The 22,160-nt window shown below is 38.7% G+C and overlaps 1 protein-coding gene across 1 annotated transcript in view; it reads left to right on the top strand.

Moving 5' to 3' along the window:
- The window catches only part of XRRA1 (X-ray radiation resistance associated 1), a 122,317-nt gene that overhangs the window by 46,640 nt on the left and 53,517 nt on the right, over window positions 1-22,160 (top strand). Inside the window, exon 5 of the mRNA XM_043997609.1 lies at window positions 19,564-19,635. Within this exon, the coding sequence (XP_043853544.1) occupies window positions 19,564-19,635 (72 nt within the window). The remainder of the gene's footprint in view (window positions 1-19,563; window positions 19,636-22,160) is intronic.

Genomic DNA, 22,160 nt, shown 5'->3' with positions numbered 1-22,160 from the left:
AGCTTCCCCAGAGAGAGGTATTTGGGGAGATGATTTAGTTTCTAGAGGAAATTCACAAAAGAATGCTCAGTGTGATCATTGGAATCTCTAGACCACTTTGGCCATTAGGAAATAAAAATGGAAAACTGTTGACAACTATAGAGCTCAAAGAAACCTTAACTGACTCTCAGACCAGAGAGCTCTGTTCTGGTTCTAAGAGTTGATGACGACTTTCCTAAGGTCATACAGCAAGTTAGTGACAAGCCTAAAGAAGCTTGCTAAAAGTTACATCACTGGTTCCCAATATAGACTTGACTTCCTTATAGATCTTTCTACTCCCAAGCTTCCCCCTATAAGCCATTACTCACACATTGCAAGAATATGTTTCTTATGCATAAAGCTGATCATTACGCCTCTGCTCAAAAACTGTCAGTGACTCCCTAGTGCCTAGCAAGTAAAGTTTTGACTTCTTCGTCATGGATGCAAGGTTCTCCACAATCTATTGCAACTTTGTTGTTGTTGTTTAATTGATTGATCATGTTCAACATTTAGAGTTTTCTTGGCAAAGATACTGGAGTGGTTTGACATTTCCTTCTCTAGCTATTTTACAGATGAGGAAACTGAGGCAGAGTTAAGAGACTTGCCCAGGGTCACACAGCTAGTGTATATCTCTATTGCAACCTTACCTTTCCAGATAAATGTTATATCACTTCTTTCTATGTACTTTCTTTTTTTATCATAAAAGTATTTTATTATTTTCCAGTTACATGTAAAGATAGTTTTCAACATTTGTTTTTATAAGATTTTTAGTTCCAATTTTTTCATTCTCCCTCCCTTCCCTCCCACCTCCCCAAGACAGAGAGCAATCTGATATAGGTTTTATATATATATATATATACACAATCACATTAAACATATTTCTGCATTAGTCATATTGTGAAAGAAGAATCAGAACAAAAGGGAAAAACTTCAAAAAGCAAAAACAGGGGCGGCTAGGTGGCACAATGGATAAAGCACCGGCCCTGGATTCAGGAGTACCTGAGTTCAAATCCGGCCTCAGACACTTGACACTTACTAGCTGTGTGACCCTGGGCAAGTCGCTTAACCCCCATTGCCCCGCAAAAGAAAAAAAAAAAAAACAACAAAAAAAGTGGAAACAGTATGGTTCAATCTGCATTTAGATTCCACAGTTCTTTTTAATGAATATATACACTTTATTTTCTAGGCAAACTGGACATCCTTTTGTCCCCTGAATGTGCTCTGCACCCTCTTCCCTCTAAACTTGTGTTCATGTAGTTATATTTTTCATTCCCCCACATGCCTTCCATTCACCTGTCAAATTCCTGTCATTATTTAAAGTTTGGCAAATGCCTCCTCCAGGAAATCTTCCTTGGTCCGGAAGAACAGCCTTTTCCTTCAGACCTCACATAGCTCTCTGTTTTATAGCTCTCTGGTATATTTGTTATGCAATAATGTTGTGATCATTATCAGCGTTTGTGTCTCAGACCCTTATTTGACTGAGCTCCTTGAGGGAAGAGACCATTCCTTATCCTAGCTTTGTATCTCTGGCATTCGTGAGCATAGTGCTCAGACTCTTGATAAATGTTATTGTTATTCATAATAACTCACACTCATATGACACTTGAAAGTTTACAACACATTTTCCTCACAACAACCCTGTAAACCACTCAGTCAATAAGCATTTATTAAGCACCTACTATGTACCAGGCACTGTGCTATGCTCTAGGAATACAAAAGGAATAAGGCAAAAGTCAGTCCCTGCCTTCAATGAACTCACAATCCAATGGAAGAAATAGTAGGTAATATAGGAATCATTATATTTGTTGTATTACATGGCAAGGGTCAGCCAAGTTGTGCAGTGGATAGAGTGCCAGGCCTGGAGTCAGGAAGACTTATCTTCCTGAGTTCAAATCTGGCCTCAGACACTAGCTTGTGATCCAGTTTTTCTCAGTTTCCTCATGTGTAAAATGAGCTGAAGAAGGAAATGGCAAACTACTCCAATATCTCTGCCAAGAAAACACCAAATGGGGTGATGAAGAGTCAGGCATGATTGAAAATGACTGAACAGCAACAGATTATGTGGCGTTGATGGAATGAGTTGGCAGAAATAATGCATCAACTTACCTTCAAGACTAATAAACATGAGAGTTCTGGAAGCCAAGATGGCAGAGGAAGCAGGAAATTGCCTGAAATCCACCATAGTCACCTCCAAACAACTATAAAGTTGCACCCCAAAATGAATTCTGGAATAGCAGAACCAACAAACAGACAGGATAAAACAATTTTCTAGCCCAAGACAACTTGGAAAGTTAGCAGAAAAGGTTTGTCTCACTTGGGCAAAAGGGGAGCACAGTCCAGGGCAGGCAGCATCCCAGCAAACCAACAACAGCCCCTACCTTAGCAAGCCAGAGGGAGGCCCCAAGTTCTAAAATAACACCAGACAAACAGGCAGATGCTAGCTATCACCAGCATCCCTGGCATGTGCCTCAGCAAAGCATCATGTGATCCACCAGACCCCTGTGGCATTACCCACTCCTTCCACTTCACCCCCATCTCAGTGCAGCACCAGGCAAGTCACCAGACCCCCACAGCTCTGGCACATCATGAGGGTCCCCTGTGGGCTTCAGGGCAGCACCAGCACAGCACTAGGCAAACAGCTAGGGCTGGTAGCCCCCATCACAAATAGCTTAGGACAGTGCCTCTTCCACCCAAGGAGTAGAACCCAGTTTTAATAGTAATGAAATAAACTGGAAAAGATGAGCAAAAAAACAAAGAAACAAAAAGAAAAAACATGATCATAGAAAGTTATTATGGTGACAGGGGAAATCAAGCCACAAAATCAGAAGAGGACAACAATGTTAAAATGCTTATATCCAAAGCTTCAAAGAAAAATGTTAATTGGTCTCAAGGCCAAAAAAGAACTCCTAGAAAAGCTCAAAAAGGAGTTTAAAAATCAAGTAAGAGGGGCAGCTAGGTGGCGCAGTGGATAGAGCACTGGCCCTGGAGTAAGTTCAAATGCGGCCTCAGACACTTAACACTTACTAGCTGTGTGACCCTGGGCAAGTCACTTAACCCCAATTGCCTCACTAAAAAAAAACAAAAATGAAAAACAAAAACAAAAAACAAAATCAAGTAAGAGAGGTAAAAGAAAAATTGGATATAAGAAATTAGAGTGATACAATAGATTCATGAAAAAAGCCAACAGCTTGATAAAGGAAGCACAAAAAGTGCAAAAAGATGTACAAAAATTTACTGAAGAAAACAACTCCCAAATGGAAAAGGAAGTAAAAAAGTTAACTGAAGAAAATAACTCCTTAAAAATTAGAATTGGAAAAGTAGAAGTTAATGACTCTATGAGATATCAAGACTCACTCAAACAAAATCAAAAGTATGAAAAAAAGAAGAAAAAAATGTAAAATGTCTCATTGGAAAAGCAATTAACCTGGAAAATAGATCCAGGAGTGATAATTTAAGAATTATTGTACTACCCAAAAGCCATCATCAAAAAAAAAAAAAAGACCTGGACATCATACTTGAAGAAATTATCAAAGAAAATTGCCCCTGATATCCTATAACCAGAAGATTATATATAGACTTTGAAAGAATCCACTGATCACCTCTGGAAAGAGATCCCCCAGTGAAAACTCCCAGGAACATTATAGCCAAATTCCAGAATTCCCTGGTCAAGGAGAAAATGTTGCAAGCAGCAAGAAAGAAACAATTAAAATATTGAGAAACTAGAGTCAGGATCACACAAGATTTAGCAGCTTCAATATTAAAGGATCAAATGACATGGAATATGATAGTTTAAAAAAAAAAAGGAAGGCAGAGGTACCAGGACTACAACCAAGAATCAACTACCAAGAAAAACAGCATAATCCTTCAGGGGGAAAATGGTAATTCAATGAAATTAAAATACTTTCAAGCCTTCCTGATGAAAAGACCAGAGCTGAACAAAAAATTTAATTTTCAATTTCAAGACTCAAGAGAAGCACAACAAGGTAAAGAGGAAAGAGGTAATATAACGGATTCAATAAGGCTAAACTGTTTGCATCCCTACATGGGAAGATGATACTTCCAATTCTTTTTCTTTCTTTTTTTTTTTTTTTTGCAGGGCAATGAAGGTTAAGTGACTTGCTCAGGGTCACATAGCTAGTAAGTGTCAAGTGTCTGAGGCCAGATTTGCACGCAGGTCCTCCTGAATCCAGGGCTGGTGTTCTATCCACTGCGCCACCTAGCTGCCCCCCCTCCACTTCCAATTCTTAAGAACTGTATCACTGTTAGTACAGTTAGAAAGAGTATACATAGACAGAGAGTGTGGGTATAAGGTGACTTTGAGGGGCTGACAAAAAATTAAGGGGTGAGAAAGAGGATTACACTGGGAGTAGAAGGAAGGGAAAGGTAGAACGGGATAAATAATTTCACGTGAAGAGGTACAAAAGACCTATGACAGTAGAGGGGGAAATGGGAGGGTGGACAGTGGGCATTGCTTACTCTCATCAAAATTGGTTCAAAAAGGGAATAATATGGCAGTCAGTTGAGTATAGAAATCTATCTTACCCTATAAGGAAGTAGGAGGGGAGGAGATTAAATAAGAGGTGGGAGGCAACTGACAGAAGGGAGAACAGATTGGGGGAAGTGGTAGACAGGAGCAAAACAATGGTGAAGAGGGAAAAGGTGAAAAGAGAGAAGGAAAAATAGGATGGAGGAACTATGAATGTGAATGGGTTGAACTCTCCCATAAAACAGAAGTGAATAGCAGAATGGATTGAAAACCACAATCCTACAACATGTTGTTTACAAGAAACACATTTGAAGCAGACACAGAGTAAAGTTAAGGGGCTGAAGCAGAATCTATTATGCTTCAGCTGAAGTTAAAAAAAAAAGGAAGAGTAACAATCATGATCAGTTGTTGTTTTTTGTTTGTTTGTTTGTTTTTGTGGGGCAATGGGGGTTAAGTGACTTGCCCAGAGTTACACAGCTAATAAGTGTCAAGTATCTGGGGCTGGATTTGAACCCAGGTACTCTTAAATCCAGCTTTATCCACTGCGCCACCTAGCCGCCCCCACTCAGTTGTGTGTGTTTTTTTTAATAGTGTTAAAAATTGTCTTTATATGTAATTGGAAAAAATAAAATACCATTAAAAATAAAAAGAGATAAATGAGAAAATTTTTAAAAAAGACAATGAACATCAAGGAATTAGCAGACCAGCTATCATATAACTAAGTGTAAAAACCATCTTGCGTCTATATTTTCAATTTCATCACTTGCTACTATCTTATATGAACCTTGGACTGGATTTCCCACTGTCCTTCACATGCCCCAAGCTCATTCCCACCTCTAAACTTTGATTTGTACTATTCCGCTATGTGGAATGCTCTCTCCCCTTCTCTCCACTTAAATTTTCTACTCATTTTCATCCCTTAAGGTTCACCTCAGGTCCCACTTTCTCCATAAAGCCCTTGGTGATGGTATTGTTCCTCTGAAATAATAGTATATCATTTTCTTTATCACTCGTTTGATCCAATAAATAACTGGCAATTATTAAAGCTAGAGACTACTAGTTAGAAAGCCCTTTACATACCTATCTCATTTGATCCTGATCCAATGAGGTAAACAGCAGGAAAATATTATTATGCCAATTTTTCAGGTAAGGAAACTGAAGCTCAGAATGGGGCAGTAACAGTATCACTTAGCTACTCCCAGACCTGGGACTCATACTCAGATGTTCTGAATCCAAGTCATTGCATTGTGACATTTGTATCTTGTTGTTCAGTCATGTCTGATTCTTCTTTCTTGATAAAGACAGTGGAGTGGTTTGCCATTTTGTTCTCCAGCTATTTTTACAGATGAGGAAACACTGAGGAAAACAAAGTTAAATGATTTTCCCTGAGTCACACAGCTAGTAAGTGTCTAAGGCCATATTTGAACTCAGGGAAATAAGTCTTCCTGACTTCAGACCTGACACTCTATCCACTATGGCACCTAGCTATACATGATATATTTTATCTCTACAATATATACCACCAATCAAGACCAATAATAAATTACATTCAGAGGCAGCTAAGTTGTGCCATAGTGCACAGAGCTCTGGGACAGGAGTCAGGAAGACTTAAATTTAAATCTGGCCTTAGGTACTTTTTGGCTGTGTGACCCTGGGCAAATCACTTAAACTCTGTTTACATCTATTTCTTCAACTGTAAAATAGGGATAATAATAGCACCTACCTCCCAAGGTGGTTGTGAGGATCAAATGATATAATATTTATAAATAGTGTTTATTCTCTCCTCTTACTCCCTTCTGTCACATATATTATCACCATCAATAATGTCTTATATCTGTATAGTATAGCATGTGAAGATCTGCAATGTATACTACCTGTTATCCTTTTTCATTTTAATAGTATTTTATTTTTTCTAAATTATATGTAAAGACAATTTTTAACATTCATTTTTACAAGATATCAAGTTCTAAATTTTTCTCCCTCTCTCCTTCCCTTCTCCTCTTCCTAAAATGGTAAGCCATTTGATATAGGTTATATATGTGCAATTATGTAAAACATTTCCATATTAGTCACAGTTGTCAAAGAAGAAACAAATAAAAAAGAAAAAAAAACCGTGAAAAATAAAATGAAAAAAGTATGCCTCCATCTGCTTTCAGAGTCCATCAGTTCTTTATCTTTATGGATGTGGATAGCATTTTCCATTATGAGTCATTTGTAATCGTCTTGGACCATTGTATTGCTGAGAAGAGCTAAGTCATTCATAGCTGATCGTCACACAATATTGCTGATACTGTATACAGTGTTTTCCTGTTTCTGCTTATTTCACTTTGCATCAGTTTATACAAGTCTTTCCAGGTGTTTCTGAAATCTGCCTGCTCATCATTTCTTATTGTATATTAGTATTCCATTACATTCACATACCACAACTTATTCAGCCATTCCCCAATTGATGGGTATCCCCTCAGTTTCCAATATTTTGCCACCCAAAAAAGGGATGCTATATTAATGTACATGGAAGTCCTTTTCCCTTTTTTATGACTTCTTTGGGATACAGACCTAGTAGTTTACCTATGTTATCTTCTTTAATTTCTATAACGACACCATGGTATTGGGAATATAGGTATTATCATTCCTAGATTTTTTTGTCTGGAACTGTTTTTCATCATTGGGAGGAACTTCCCTGATGGGAACATCCTACACTGATGCAGATTAGGAAGTCATCTGTAATTTACTGTCTTAGAGAACTTCCTGGAGCAATAGGAGGTCAGGTGACTTGCCCCTTGTCACATAGCAAATCCTGACTCCAAAGTTCATTCTCCATTCACTATTATATACTCTACTGCCTCAGTTTACTAATGAGAAAAATGAACCTGATAAAGCTTACATGATCAGGCAGGGTCACTGGTAACTTTAGAGGAGCAGTTTTGACTGAATGATGAAGTCGGAAACCAGACTATAGAGAGTTTAAAAGAGAATGAAACAAAGTTCATTATAGATGGCCTTCTCAAGGAGTTTAGCCACAAAAAGGAGACACAATAAAGGGTTTTCAGTTAGTGGGGGTGGAGGGATTAAGTGAAGGTTGTTCAAGGATAGAGGAAAAAAGGGGACATATTTTTAGGCAGTAGGGAAGCAACAGGTAGAGAAGGAGAGATTGAAGATAAGTGAGAGGGTGAAGAAGATGAAGAGGGCGATGTGCAGGAGAAGATAGTATGGAATGGGATCACTTGTACAAGTAGAGAATTTTACCTTGTCTGAGAGAAGGACTTCCTTTTAATATGAAAAATTATGAGGTAAGGCTCAGCTGTGATGATCTAGGTTTTACCCCCTTGTTCCTTTTGCTCTTTTATATGTGATCCTATTTACTTTTATCTCTGGAGAAGGGCATCAAGAGCCTCTATAGAGTGTCCATATTCACCCTGGTTTCTGTGGTCAGGATTGTGTTTTAAAGGGTTATATATAGGCTAAAAAAGCTGACTGTTCAGCAGCAGAATGATATGAACTTTAAAGCACTTTACAAATGTCAGTTTTCATTATCACTATTTATATGATACTTAACACATTACATTGCAATTATCTGTGTTCATGGCTTATTCCTGCTTATAGAATCATAGAGAAACCATAGAATGTTAGACCTTAAAGGCAACTTAGAACATAGACTGTCAGAGCTAAAAGGGATCTTCATAGAACATAGAATGTTAGACCTGAAAAAAAAAACTTGAAAATTAAAAAAAAATAATTAAAATAATATGACTGGAAATGTGGTATATTAGTTGCTATAAATCTCTTCAATCTTTCAACCTTAAAAGAAAGGACTGAGACAATGGATATAGAGTAATTACAATGAAATTCACAGGAGAAGACAGCACTCCCCAAGTAACTTAAAAACCGTATGAATTAATGCCAGAAAATTTTAATACTTAAGACTGTTCACTTAGCACCCCTCCCCCCACCCCACCCCCACCATACACACACACCTTTATGTGCCCATGCCAGTGAACATAAGAAACTCCCAGGTTTGTGCCTGGGGTCAGACTCTGGACAGGCACTAATTCTCTTTCCAACAATGGGGCTGCAATGATTCTACTCAAACATCCTGTCCATTTCAAAAAAAAGCAGCATACATTGGTTCTCTCCAGCCTTGTGAAGGAAATGAAAGTGAAAGAAGAAATTGAACAGGCTCAAAAACCTCAATAAAATCCCAGTGCATAAGCAGATAACCCAAGAAGGAAAAGAGGAAGGAAGAGTAAATAAAATCTCAAAGAGTAACCAAAGTAAATGCAAATATTATAATATGAAGGAAAGTGAACCAATAGTGAATAATGAAAGACAGCAGCCTGTAGACTCTCCAGAGATTATGGAACAAAAATAGAAAACTTCAGTGCATTTTCTTTTCTCTTCCTTTCTTATGTAGTTAGTGTGTATGCAGTTCTAGTTCTGCTGATTTTGCTTTGCATTTCAAGTAAGTCATTTCCATATTTCATTGTATGCTTTACAGTTATAATTTTTATGAATTTTGTTGTTACCATACCATAATTTATACAGACATTTTCTAGTTTTTGGAATGTAGGTTGTTTGCAATTTCTCACTATTAAAAAAATGAAATAGGGGCAGCTGGGTGGCACAGTGGATAGAGCATCAGCCCTGGATTCAGGAGGACCTGAGTTCAAATCCGGCCTCAGACACTTAACACTTACTAGCTTTGTGACCCTGGGCAAGTCACTTAACCCCAATTGCCTCACTTAAAAAAAAGTACATTAGTTTACAGAGATCCCACTGGTAAGTATATGCCAAAGAGTTCAAAAATAGAAAGAGAAGACCTATTTATTCCAAAGGGGGAGAAATGGATCAAGGAGACCTCTGAACAACTGATTTGCCCTAACGAACTTGATGAAATCATGGGATGTAAAGGGCAAGAAACAGAGACGATGAATTATTAAGCTATTAAACCAAGTATTAAGAAATGTCTGCCCTTTGTTACCACTTTAGGGCTGAAGTGCCAGCCATATGTCTAGTGTCCCTTTAAGAAGCAAGACTTACTTTCTAGGGAGCAGTTGAGATCAATCTCTAAGGAATGTGAGTTCTGATAGTAGGGAAGAGAATTAGCTATGAAGGAGGATATAACTCTTTTTTAAAAATTAAAAAAAATTTTTTTAGTGAGGCAATTGGGGTTAAGTGACTTGCCCAGGGTCACACAGCTAATAAGTGTTAAGTGTCTGAGGCCAGATTTGCACTCAGGTACTCCTGACTCCAGGGCCGGTGCTCTATCCACTGCACCACCTAGCTACCCCTGGAGGATATAACTCTTGAGAGAGAAATTCCCTTTGCCTCTTCAGGTAGGGGAGACCTTCTCTCCACCCCACCTCTTGGTGTCTTATAGCAGAAATACTTTCCCAAAGGAGATGCCATATTCAGGAAGAAGCAGGCCCAGTCAGTCAAGACATGAGATTAGAGAAGCTTTTCAAGTAGAGAAAGAGTTAACTCTAGTAGTAAGTACCAATCACAGAGAGGGGAAGGTCCAGGAGTCCAAATGAGGTCCTCTAGCAGTGATGTTATGCCCAATGGGTATAGCATGAGGGCAACATAAGAAGAAGAAAGCCTTCAGAGCTTTGAAGTACCTGAAGCATGAGCTACCTTGGCCCCTCACTTATCTAGGAAAATAGGAGAGACGAATTTAAAAATTGAGAAACCCGGAACTCAGAGCTTATTGAAATAATTAGCTGAATTTGGGGACAAAGCCCAATCTACACAACACTTCTCTAAAGGAAGTTTTCTAACAGAATCCCATGTTAATATTGATTTACATGATGGTGTCTGTGTAAAGCTTCTGAGAAAATGGTCATAACAGTTATACAACAAGCTGGCTAGTATCCAGTGCTTCTTTCCATTCCCCATCCTGCTGAGCCTCTTCCATTAATCAGACAAATGAAGGACTATGCAGGACTGGACTAAAGCTCTGGGCTTTGAGCCAGAGGCTGAAACCAAGAGGCAAAGTCTGTGAGCAGGCTGGAAGAGGAAACCATTATTGGGTCCCTTCTTAAACCCTCAGTTCACACCTGGAGAGCCTCCTGCTCAATGCAGGGTCACACAGCTAGTAAGTGTTAAATGTCTGGGGTCGGATTTGAACTCACGTACTCCTGACTCCAGGGACGGTGCTCTATCCACTGCGCCACCTAGCTGCTCCTAAACTAATGTATTTAACAAGCTATAGTCTCCAACAAATGGGAAATGAGCAGAAGAACAGGAATAGACAGATTTTCACCACTTTTTGAGGAAAATTAACCAATGTAAATCAGTTGCCAAAATGAGAAGCCCAAAAGAACCTTAACCTTTTGTAAAATTTTTGACCTTCTTACTAAGTGGGAAGGGTATGTCAGCCAAGGGGAACACTGGCTTAGAATATAAACTCACATATAAAATCTTATTCAGGAGCAAGATAGACGATATTAAGTAGTATTGCCTCATAAAACATTAAGAAGCAATCGATGGAAAAATACATTTGCAGAATTCTTGGAAAGATATGCAATGAAGCCAGATCACATCAAGAGTATTTAAAGGTGGATCTATAAGGAGAAAGCAGACAGATGAAAAATGAAGATTTGTCATGATGTTTTTAAAAATCAAAATCAGGTCTAGGGTGTGGACCTGTGATTTCATAGGTATTGGGAGGTTCCAGTAAAGAAACCCCCTCTCTCAAAGCAGATTAATAATTTGTTGCATAACTTATTCTTAGAGAGTGGTCATGGGATCATTGAGAGGTTGAGAGGGGGAATGGGCCCATGGATTCAACTGGCTATTCAATATAAAATGTCATGGGACTTATGGGAATATGTCTCCAGCACCCTGGTGAGAATTTATATGAATACATAGACAAGAATCTTACAGGATGAGAAGGCATGAATAGATGTGATCTGGAACATTGGGATGGGACTACATCGGTGAGATCACAGATCAATTAGAGGTTTTCTGGTGAGGCAATTAGGGTTAAGTGACTTGCCCAGGGTCACACGGCTAGTAAGTGTTAAGTGTCTGAGGCCAGATTTGAACTCAGGTCCTCCTGAATCCAGGACTGGTGCTCTATCTACTGTGCCACCTAGCTTCCCCCAATTAGAGGTTTTTTTAAAAAGTATTTTATTATTTTCCAGTTACATATAAGGATAGTTTTCGACATTTGTTTTCATAGGATTTTTAGTTTCAAATTCTTCTCCCACCCTCCCTTCCCTCCCTCCTCCCGAAGACAGAAAGCAGTCTGATATAGGTTATGTATGTATAATCACATTAAACATATTTGTACATTAGTCATCTTCTGAAAGAAGAATCAGAACACAAGGAAAAAACCTCAAAAAAGAAGGAAAAAACAGTTCAAAAGTTGAAACAGTATGGTTCAATCTGCATTCATAATCCACAGTTCTTTCTTCTGGATGTTGAGAACATTTTCTATCATGAGTTCTTTGAAACTGTTTTGGATCGTTGCACTGCTGAGAAGAGCCAAGTCTATCACCATTGTTCATCGCACAATGTTGCTGTTACTGTGTACATTGTTCTTCTGGTTCTCCTCTTCTCAGTCAGCAGCAGTTCATGTAAGTCCTTCCAGGTTGTTCTGAACTTCTGCTCATCATTTCTTACAGCACAATAGTATTCCATTACATTCACATACCACAACTTGTTTAGCCATTCCCGGATTGATGGGCATTCCCTCAATTTCCAATTTTTTGCCACCACAAAGAGATCTGCTATAAATATTTTTGTACATGTGGGTCCTTTTCCCTTTTCTATGGTCTCTTTGGGATACAGACCTAGCAGTAGTACCACTGGGTCAAAGGGTATAACAATCCCATAGCCCTTTAGGCATAGTTCCAAATTGCTCTCCAGAATTGTTGGATCACAGCTCCCTCCACCAACAATGCATTAGTGTTCCAATTTTCCCACAGCTCCTCCAGTATTTATTACTTTTCTTTTTTGTCATATTAGCCAGTCTGATAGGTGTGAGGTGGTACCTCAGAGTTGTTTTAATTTACATTTCTCTGATCAATAGTGATTTAGAGCCTTTTTCATATGGTAATCAATATATAGCTTTGATTTCTTCATCAGAAACCTGCCTGTTCATATCCTTTGACCACTTCTCAATTGGGGAATGACTTACATTCTTTTTTTCATATAAATATTTTATTATTTTCCAGTTACATGTAGAGATAGTTTGCAACATTTGTTTTTAAAAGATGTCTAGTTTCAATTTTTTCTCCCTCCCTCCCCCCTCCCCAAGACAGCAAGTAATCTGTATAGGTTATATATGTACAATCACATTAAACATTTCTGCATTGGTCATGTTATGAGAGAAGAATCAGAGCAAAAAGGAAAAACCTCAAAAAAGAAAAACAACAACAACAACAAAAATAGAAATAGTATTGTTTGATCTGCATCTAGATTCCACAGGTTTTTTTTCTGGATTTGGGAAGCATTTTCCATCATGAGTCCTTTGGAACTATCTTGGACCATTGTATTGCTGAGAAGAATCAAGTCTATCACAGTTGATCAACACATAATGTTGTTGATACTGTGTACAATGTTCTCCTGGTTCTGCTCATCTCCCTCATCATCAATTCATGCAAATCCTTCCAGGTTTCTCCAAAATCCACCTGCTCATGGTTTCTTACAGCACAATAGTATTCCATTACATTCATATACCACATATACCAGCCATTCCCCAATTGATGGGCAACCCCTCAATTTCCAATTCTTTTCCACCACAAAAAGAGCAGCTATAAATATTTTTGTACATGTGGATCCTTTTCCCTTTTTTATGATATCTTTGGGAAAAAGACCTAATAGTGGCATTGCTGGGTCAAAGGGTATGCACAGCTTTACATCTCTTTGGGCATAGTTCCAAACTGCTTTCCAGAATGGTTGGATCAGTTCACAGTTCCACCAACAATGCACTAGCGTTCCAATTTTCCCACAACTTCTCCAACATTTATTATTTTCCTTTTTTGTCATATTAGCCAATCTGATAGGTGTTAGATGGTACCTCAGAGTTGTTTTAATTTGCATTTCTCTGGTCAATAGTGATTTAGAGCATTTTTTCATATAGCAATATATAGCTTTGATTTCTTCATCAGAAAACTGCCTGTTCATATCCTTTGACCATTTCTCAATTGGTGAATGACTTGGATTCTTATAAATTTGATTTAGTTCCCTATATATTTTAGAAATGAGGCCTTTATCAGAAGTACTGGCTATAAAAATTGTTTTCCAGCTTTCTGCCTCCCTTCTAATTTTGGATGCATTGCTTCTGTTTGTACAAAAACTTTTTAATTTAATGTAATCAAAATCATCCATTTTGCATTTCATAATATTCTCCATCTCTTGTTTGGTCATAAACTGTTCTCCTTTCCAAAGATTGAGAGGTAAACTATTCCTTCCTCTGCTAATTTACCTATGGTATCACCTTTTATGTCTAAATCATGTACCCATTTTGACCTTATTTTAGAATAAAGTGTTAGAGTTGGTCTATGCCTAGTTTCTGCCATACTATCTTCCAGTTTTCCCAGCAGTTTTTGTCAAATACTTTTTGGGTTTATCAAACAGTACATTACTAAAGTCAGAATTACTTACATTCTTATAAATTTAATTTAGTCAATTAGAGTTTTGAAGAGAAATGAATGGAATTTTCATAATATTTTAGTTTATAATAAACTTTACATTTACAATCTCATTTTCTTATAACAACCTCTTATGGTAGGGGTAACAAATATCCTTGAACATTTAGCAGTCAATCAATAAACATTTATTAAGCACCTACTATGTGCCAGGCACTGTTCTAAGTATTGAATCCAGTGCTTAGCACAATTCCTGGCAGATAGTAGGGTCTTAATATACAAATATTTATTGATTGACTGACAATGGTCAGGATTCCCCCCCCCCCCCGCCTGCCTCTTTAGAGCCATTTTCTTTTTTCCTTAAACATTGACCTATTTGTTTTATTTTTAAAGGAATACATTATTCTCCCTAGAAAGGGGTTCCTTGAACCCCTTTAATTTCTCTGTAGGAGCCAGGCCATCCAACATAACAGTCATTTAGCTGAAATAAAACCATTGCCTGCCCTAACCAGATTCTGCAAAATTCTCTCTTTTCTCTGCATTTACTAAAAGTGAGATCTCTGTCTTCAGTTCTAGCCCCTTTTCTCCTTCATCTTCTCAAGTCCTCCCAAACTCCTCCTGTCCAAAGAATACATTCTACCATGAATACCTGTATCCATTCTCTACTGTCTCTTTCTTATGTAATGATGAGTCAACTTGGACATTTCATTAAAAACCCTCTCTCTCATGGGGTCATTGATAGATGTCTAGCGCCACCTTATGGTTTATACTTCTCCTGAAAAATAAACCTACTCTAGGGGTTACTGATTGAGCAACCCCCTTCCTTTCATAACTCCACTGTAGAAGTAATTCATTGGCTCTGCTTCTCAAGTAAGATACTGTGCAGAAACTAGGTAGATGAGCCTTTTCTTTGTCCATCATGATGCATTGGGAAATCTTCTCTCTCTAGGTAAGGTTCTCAGTGTGTGTATGTGTGATGTACCCCTTAGGCAGTCTCAACCCCTTCTCAGAATAGTGTTTTAAAATGCATAAAATAAAATAAATAGGATTACAAAGAAAATCAGTTATGTTGAAATACACTTATACAAATATTTGAAAAATTAAGTTCACAGATAACATGTTAGGAACACCTGGAGCTCTAGAATCTAGAAGGTCCAAACTCACAATCCCCCAAATTGGGTTATTGAAGAAGTAACTCCATGGAATGGGAAAATTTCTCAGAGTCTCTCTCCTGAGGCCATATCTACCTTCTATGCTATGTGCTTTTGCAGAAACTCTTATCAATGTTCCAATTATTGCCATCTCATGGACCAGGTAAATGCATTCTTAAGTTTCCAACCTGTAGTCAGGAGAAGAAAAAGAAAGACAGAAAGTGACAAGGGATGGAAATTGTGCATGGGCATAGGTTCCTGCCTCCAATCCTTCAGTAACATAAGTATACTCTGCTACATACTGGTTTGTCTTCTCAAAGTCCAAGAGTAGGAGTGAGCAAAAGAGTAAGTAAGCAGATTTTTGGTGGGTATTTTTTGTATTATTTATTCGGTTTTTCTTGAAATATTGAGCTCTATCAATGGTTTATGTATAATTTCATTCCTTTTTGCATGTTTATTTTTATTTATTCTTGTGGATGGTTATCAAGTTTATAATAAAGGCTATATATATATATATATAATGAATTTGGCTTTCAATATGTTGAGTTTGAGGTACCAGTGGGGCATGCAGGTGGAAATTTTCTATAATTTGTTGGAGATGTAGATTTGGAGATCAGAAGAGAGGTCAGGGCTGAAGATAGAGGTAACCTTACTGTTAAGCACAAGGCTCTATACTTAATACATATTTATTGAATTGAATTACTAAAGTTATAGGGAGTCAGAATTTAGTGCAATATAAAGAGGAGTTTCCTAGAAATTAACTCTTCCACAATGGAATTGACTGCCTTGTGAAATGGTAAGCCTCCTGTCACTAGAGGTATGCAAGCACAGATTCAATCATACTTTAGTCAGGGATTATATACTATCCTTAACCAGACCTGTACTGTTCTTTGCTATTCTAAAGTTATATGATTTTTGTGCTTTCTACCTAGTGGCTAGATATCTATTCTAGTTGTACTCAACAAATGTTGAATGAATGAATAAATGGATGGGCTTTAAGTTCAAATTAATTCCTTTTAGATGGCTATATGCCTTCTATTTTGAGTCATGCTAATAACTAGATATAGAGAGGTCATCAAATAGTATGGGAAAATGTGGGGAAGGTAGCATGATAAAGTGGGAAAAGACTTAATCTGCCTGATATCAGATAACCATGTAATTCTAGCACTTTGATGACTGGATGTGATATTAGGCAGGCTCCTCTTCACTGGTCTCAATTTCCTCCTTTTTAAACCTATTTTGTATTGGTTTTCCTCCTCTGTTCATCACTATATCATCATTTATCTGCCATCTGAAAAATATGGCAGTCCCCAAGACTCTATACTTAACCCCTTTTTGTCTCTCTCTGCTCTTTCATCTCCTAAAATTATGTCTCCAGTTCTAATATCTCTCTAAGGTCCATAATCTGAGGTCTATAAACTTGGATGTATATTTTTAGTATTTTGATAACTGCATTTCAATATAATTGTTTTCTGTTGTAATCCTATATAATTTATTTTATTCATTTAAAGACATTAATCTTAGAAGGGGTACACAGGTTTTACCAGTCTGCCAGAGGAGCCCATACCACAGTAAAAAGTTTAAAAACCCTGCTCGGGGGCAGCTAGGTGGTGCAGTGGATAGAGCACCGGCCCTGGAGTCAGGAGAACCTGAGTTCAAATCCGGCCTCAGACACTTAACACTTACTGGCTGTGTGACCCTGGGCAAGTCACTTAACCCCAATTGCCTCACCCAAACAAAACAAAACAAAAAAACCCTGCTCTAATCCATTAAAAGGAGCGTTAAGTTCCTACTTGATACATGTGTAAGGCATTGTGCTAGGTACCTGCTGGGCACAATACAAAACAATAAACAATCCCTCAGGAAGCTTACATGGTGGGAAGGTTGGTAAAAATATAACATGTAAGCAAACAAGTATATAAATGATGATTAGAGAAGGGAGAGAGAACAAAGAACTAGGGGAATACGGACCTGAGCCTTGAAAGAAGCTAGGGATTCTAAGAGGTAGAGGTAAAGATGAAGTGCATTCTAGGTAGAGGGGATGGTTTATTCAAAAACACTGAGGCCAACATGGTGTCTGAGTTCAGGCCAGTTTGACTGAAATGTGAAGTGCATGAAGAAATAAGATGAAATAAGTCCAGAAAGGTAGACTAAAGTCAGATTGGGATGGTCTTTAGTGCCACACTGAGAAATTGCCATTTTTCTTAGAGTTCTTAAACTCTTTTTATTTAAGAAACAAGACCTCTTTGGCAGTCAGTCTGATGAAGAGCTACGGACCCCTTCTCACAATAATGCTTTGAAATGCATAAAATAAAATGTGTAGGATGAAAAAGAAATCGATTATAATTGACATACAGTTATCAAGGTATTGGAAAAGCAAATTCACAAACCCCCTGAAATTTATTTACAAACCTCTTGGTAAGTGAGGGGGGTCAATGGACCCCAGAAACCCTTGTCCTAAAGACACTGAACATTCTTCAGTTAAAGAGTAGCATGGGGACAGCTAGGTGGCATAGTGGATAAAGTACCATCCCTGGATTCAGGAGGACCTGAGTTCAAATCCGAGCTCAGACACTTGATACTTACTAGCTGTGTGACCCTGGGCAAGTCACTTAACCCTCATTGCCCTGACCAAAAAAAGAAACAGACAGACAGACATGGTCTGCGTTTGGGTTTAAAAGGTTATCTTGGTAGCTGTGTTGAGGATGGATTGGAGTGAGGAGGAGGGGAGACCACAAGTTAGGAACCCAGTTGGCTCTTGCAAGAGGTGCAAGAAAGTGAGAAGTTATGAAAGCTCAAGTTCTCTGTGAGAGGAGAGCAGAGAAGTGAGATAAGGAAGTAGAATCAAGAAATCTTCACAATTGATTATATGGAGGGAAGGAGGTGAGGGAGAGGAAGGAGTCAAAGATTATGTTGAAGATTTGAACCTGGGTGACAGAAAAGATAGTAGTACTCTTAATAGAAATAGGGGAATAAGTGGCAAATTGGAAAGAACACTGGGCCTGGGGTCAGAAAGATTCAACTTTCTGAGTTCAAATCCAGCCTTGATATGTGACCCTGGACAAGTCACTTAACCCTGTTTGCCTCAGTTCTCCCATTTGTAAAAAGAGCTGGAGAGCAGCTTTGCCAAGAAAACCTCAAATGGGATTGTGAAGAGTCAGACACAACTGAAACTACTGAACAACAACAAATAGAGAAATTTGGAGAAAAGGGTGGGTTTAGATGTCAACTACAGTCTGCTACTGAAAAATTTTCACTTTGTTATTCCATCATCATCATAAACTCAATATGTCCAAGATAGAACTCATTACATTCCTCCTCACCCCACCCCCAATCCTTCTCTCCTTCAGACTTCCCTAGATCCGTTGAAGACCCCACCATCTTTCCAGTTCCCTAGGTTCTTCCTTCAAAGTTATCCTCAATTCTTCTTTTTCCCTTATCCCTCACATTCAATTAGTTATCAATTCTCCTTCCATGACATTCCTCACAGTGATACCTTTTCTCCTACTTCCCTGTCCTCATCACCTGTTGCATTGATAATTGTATTAGCTTACTTAAAACTGATCCCCATGTCTCTGGTCTCTTCACTTCTCCAATCCAAGATAAACTCCTCAGCGTGACATTTTAAGGCCCTGTGCAAGATGGTTCCCAACCACTTTTCCATATTTATTTCCTACTACTTCTCTCCACACATTCTACATCACAGCCAAACTGACTTTCTAATTGTTCTCCAAACTTGCACATGCCACTACCCACCTCCATATCTTTGCACATACCTGGAATGCATTCCCTCCCCTTAGAATTTCTAGCTTCCTTGAAAGTTCAGCTCAGTTCGTATTTCCTATGTGAAGCCTTTCCTGATCTACCCCATTGTTAGTACTCTCTCCCTCCTGAAATTAGTTTGTATTTACTTACCTATGTGCAAATTCTACCCCTGCAGGACAATGTAAGCTTCTTGAGGGCAGGAAATATTTCATTTTTGTCTCTATGGCTTCCAGAGTGCTTGTTGAATTAAATCGAATTGAACTGAATTGAAAAGGCTGGATTAAATGACCTCTAAGATTCCTTCTGGGTTTAACATTCTGTGTTCTGTGTTCCAAGATCCCTTCTATCTCTGTCTGGGAGGATTTGGCATCCTTTATTTTGCACAATTCCAGATGACTGTGCCATACACTGCTGTGGGCTGAATGACATTGCTTGTGTACATTTGGCATTTTGGAAAGGCCTCCAGTGTCACAGTTTGAATAAAGAACTCTCTTGTTATTCTTGTTCTGAGTGGTAATGAAAAGAGCTAACTGTTGTTTGTTTTTTCTAGCTGAAGCACCACTCTGTAAAGAGACCTACAGATTTGTGTACTGTGAATATCAGTGGCCAGAAGATTGCAAAAGTAAGTAGAAACTGGTTTTTAACAGCCTTTGCCAAGGATACACTCTGATCCCAACAGAAATATGCTGCAGTTTATCTCCTTTGGCAACGTCATTTGGCTGGACCTGATTGTGTTGCCACAGAAGGAATAGTCGGCTAAGATTTGGGAGGTCTGAGCTCTATTACTGGGCCTGCTGCTTCCTGCTTGGGCACACCAGATACCCTCTCTTGTCTTCAGTTTCTTCTTCTATAAAATGTTGTTCACTCATTTTTCAGTTGTGTCCAACTCTTTGTGACCCCCATTTGAGTTTTCTTGTCAAAAACATTGAAGTGGTTTGCCATTTCCTTCTCCAGCTCATTTTACAGATGAGGAAACTGAGGCAGACAGGGTTAAGTGATTTACCCAGGGTCACACAGCTAGTAAGTGTCTGAGGCTGGATTTGAACTCATGAAGAAGAGGGCCTGGCACTCTATCCACTATACCATCTAGCTGCCCCTTCTGTAAAATGCGGGTAATGATTTCTGGCCAACCTTCTTCCCTGGGTTTCCTACTGTGAGGATCCAGTGAGACAATATGAAAACACTTCACAGAATCGAAGAATTTTACAGTTAGAAGAAACCATCTAGCCTAGCCTAGCCCATAACCCAAAGGAATCCTAATTAATAATAATTGTAATAGTGATAATAATGGTAATAATAATAATAATGACAGGAATAATAGTAGCAGTTCTAGTAATAATAACCATTGCTGAAACACCCAGTGCCTTCACGAGCACCTGCATAGAGGAGGGGCCCACTGCCCCCAGTGACATTCCATTCCACTTTTAGACAGCTCTGATTGTCAGGAAGTTTATCCTGACCCCTAGCCTCACTAGGCCTTTGTGCAGCTTTCTATGTATGCTCCTGGTTCTGCCCTCTGGGGCCCAACAGAACAAGTGTAATCCCCCTTCCACATGACGGACCTTCAGATACTTCAGAGAGCTCTCGTGTTCCCCCCAGTCTTCTCTTCCCTAAACGTCCTCAGCTTCAGCTGATCCTCATGCATCATGGACTCAAGACCCTTCACCATCTATCCCGATAGCTCTATCCAGAGGTTCTTGATCTTGTCTGTGTCTTTAAACTGGGGTGCCTAGAATGGAACCAACATTCCAGATGAGCTCTGTCCAGGGTAAGCTACAATTAGGCCTTTGGTACCTCCATATTCTTGGAAGGTAGGCCTCTCTTAACAGAGCCCAAGATGGTGTTAGCTTTTTGGGCTGCTACGTCCCACCGTACTGCTGGCTCATGATGAGTTTGCAGCCCACTAAAACCCCCAGATTTTTTACAAACTGCTAACCACCCTGCCCAGATCCTGTACTTAGGGAGTTGATCCTTATTCCATTCGTCCCAGTGCTCTTCCTGTCAAGACCTTTTTGAATGGAAGCTCTGCCACAGAATGTGTTTGGTGTCCCTCTCAGCTTAGCGTCACCTACAGATCTGATAAAGCATTCTGTCATTGCCTAAATCCAAGTCACTGACAAAATACTATATGGCATGGGGCCAAGCACGAACCCCTAGAACTATGTAGCACATTGTAAATTGTACATTATAAACTGCAAACTACAAAACTTTATAACCTATGAAGGGATTTGTCAGCTTTAAAACACTTCGTAAACGATAATGCCCTTGGTGGAACATAAAACCCTCTGCACAAATGAAGGTTTATTTTTGCCTCCATGTAGCACGGAGAAGGCCCTGGCTCCTGAAAGGCTAGACCAGTGGAGAAGTAGCTTAGACAGTTCTTTGTGAGTTGGAAAGTCTCCAAGTACAGCTCCCTCCATACCCCATCCTGTTGGCTTTATGGCCCAATTAAACCCCCTTACCCAGAAAAAAAAATAAGAAAAAACAAGGCTGAGAGACAGCCTATAGGTGTCTGGTATATGAGCGCCAGCCCAGCTGTGGGTCAAGAAGCTCCCCACCAAAGAACTGGCCTCCAGGGAATGGATTTGTACAGGCCTAGCCACTCTTAAAATGATCCATAAGGTGGGAAGGACCTATGGTCTCCAATATTGCAGGGTATCCACACAACAAACTCATGGATTCTTGAAGTCCTCAAACATGATTTTGTGGACTTGTGGAGTCCTGGATTTGTAGCCTGAAGTTCTGGGTCCACATTCTGGTCCTGAGACTAGTTTTAGGATATTGGTCCAGTTTACTTCTCTCTGAATGTTAATTTTTCTCATTTGAAATAGTAATTCTCATACAACTTCTCCCAAAGATTTTTGGTTTTTTAAATTAAGGTTTTAATGATATCCTTTTTTTTTCTGGTAAAAGTATTTTAATTTTTTTCTAGTTACATGTAAAGATAGTTTTCAACATTTGTTTATACAAGCTTTCCAATTTCAGATTTTTCTCCCTCCCCCCTCCCCTAGACAGCAGGTAATCTCATATAGGTATATATATATATATATATACATATATATATACACACACACACACACATATATGTATATATATTATAACATTAAACATATTTCTTAGTCATGTTATAAGAGAAGAATCAGAGCA

This window comes from Dromiciops gliroides, chromosome 3 (genome assembly GCF_019393635.1).
Source record: "Dromiciops gliroides isolate mDroGli1 chromosome 3, mDroGli1.pri, whole genome shotgun sequence".
NCBI lineage: Eukaryota > Metazoa > Chordata > Mammalia > Microbiotheria > Microbiotheriidae > Dromiciops > Dromiciops gliroides.
This window is presented reverse-complemented; position numbering and strand designations above follow the sequence as displayed.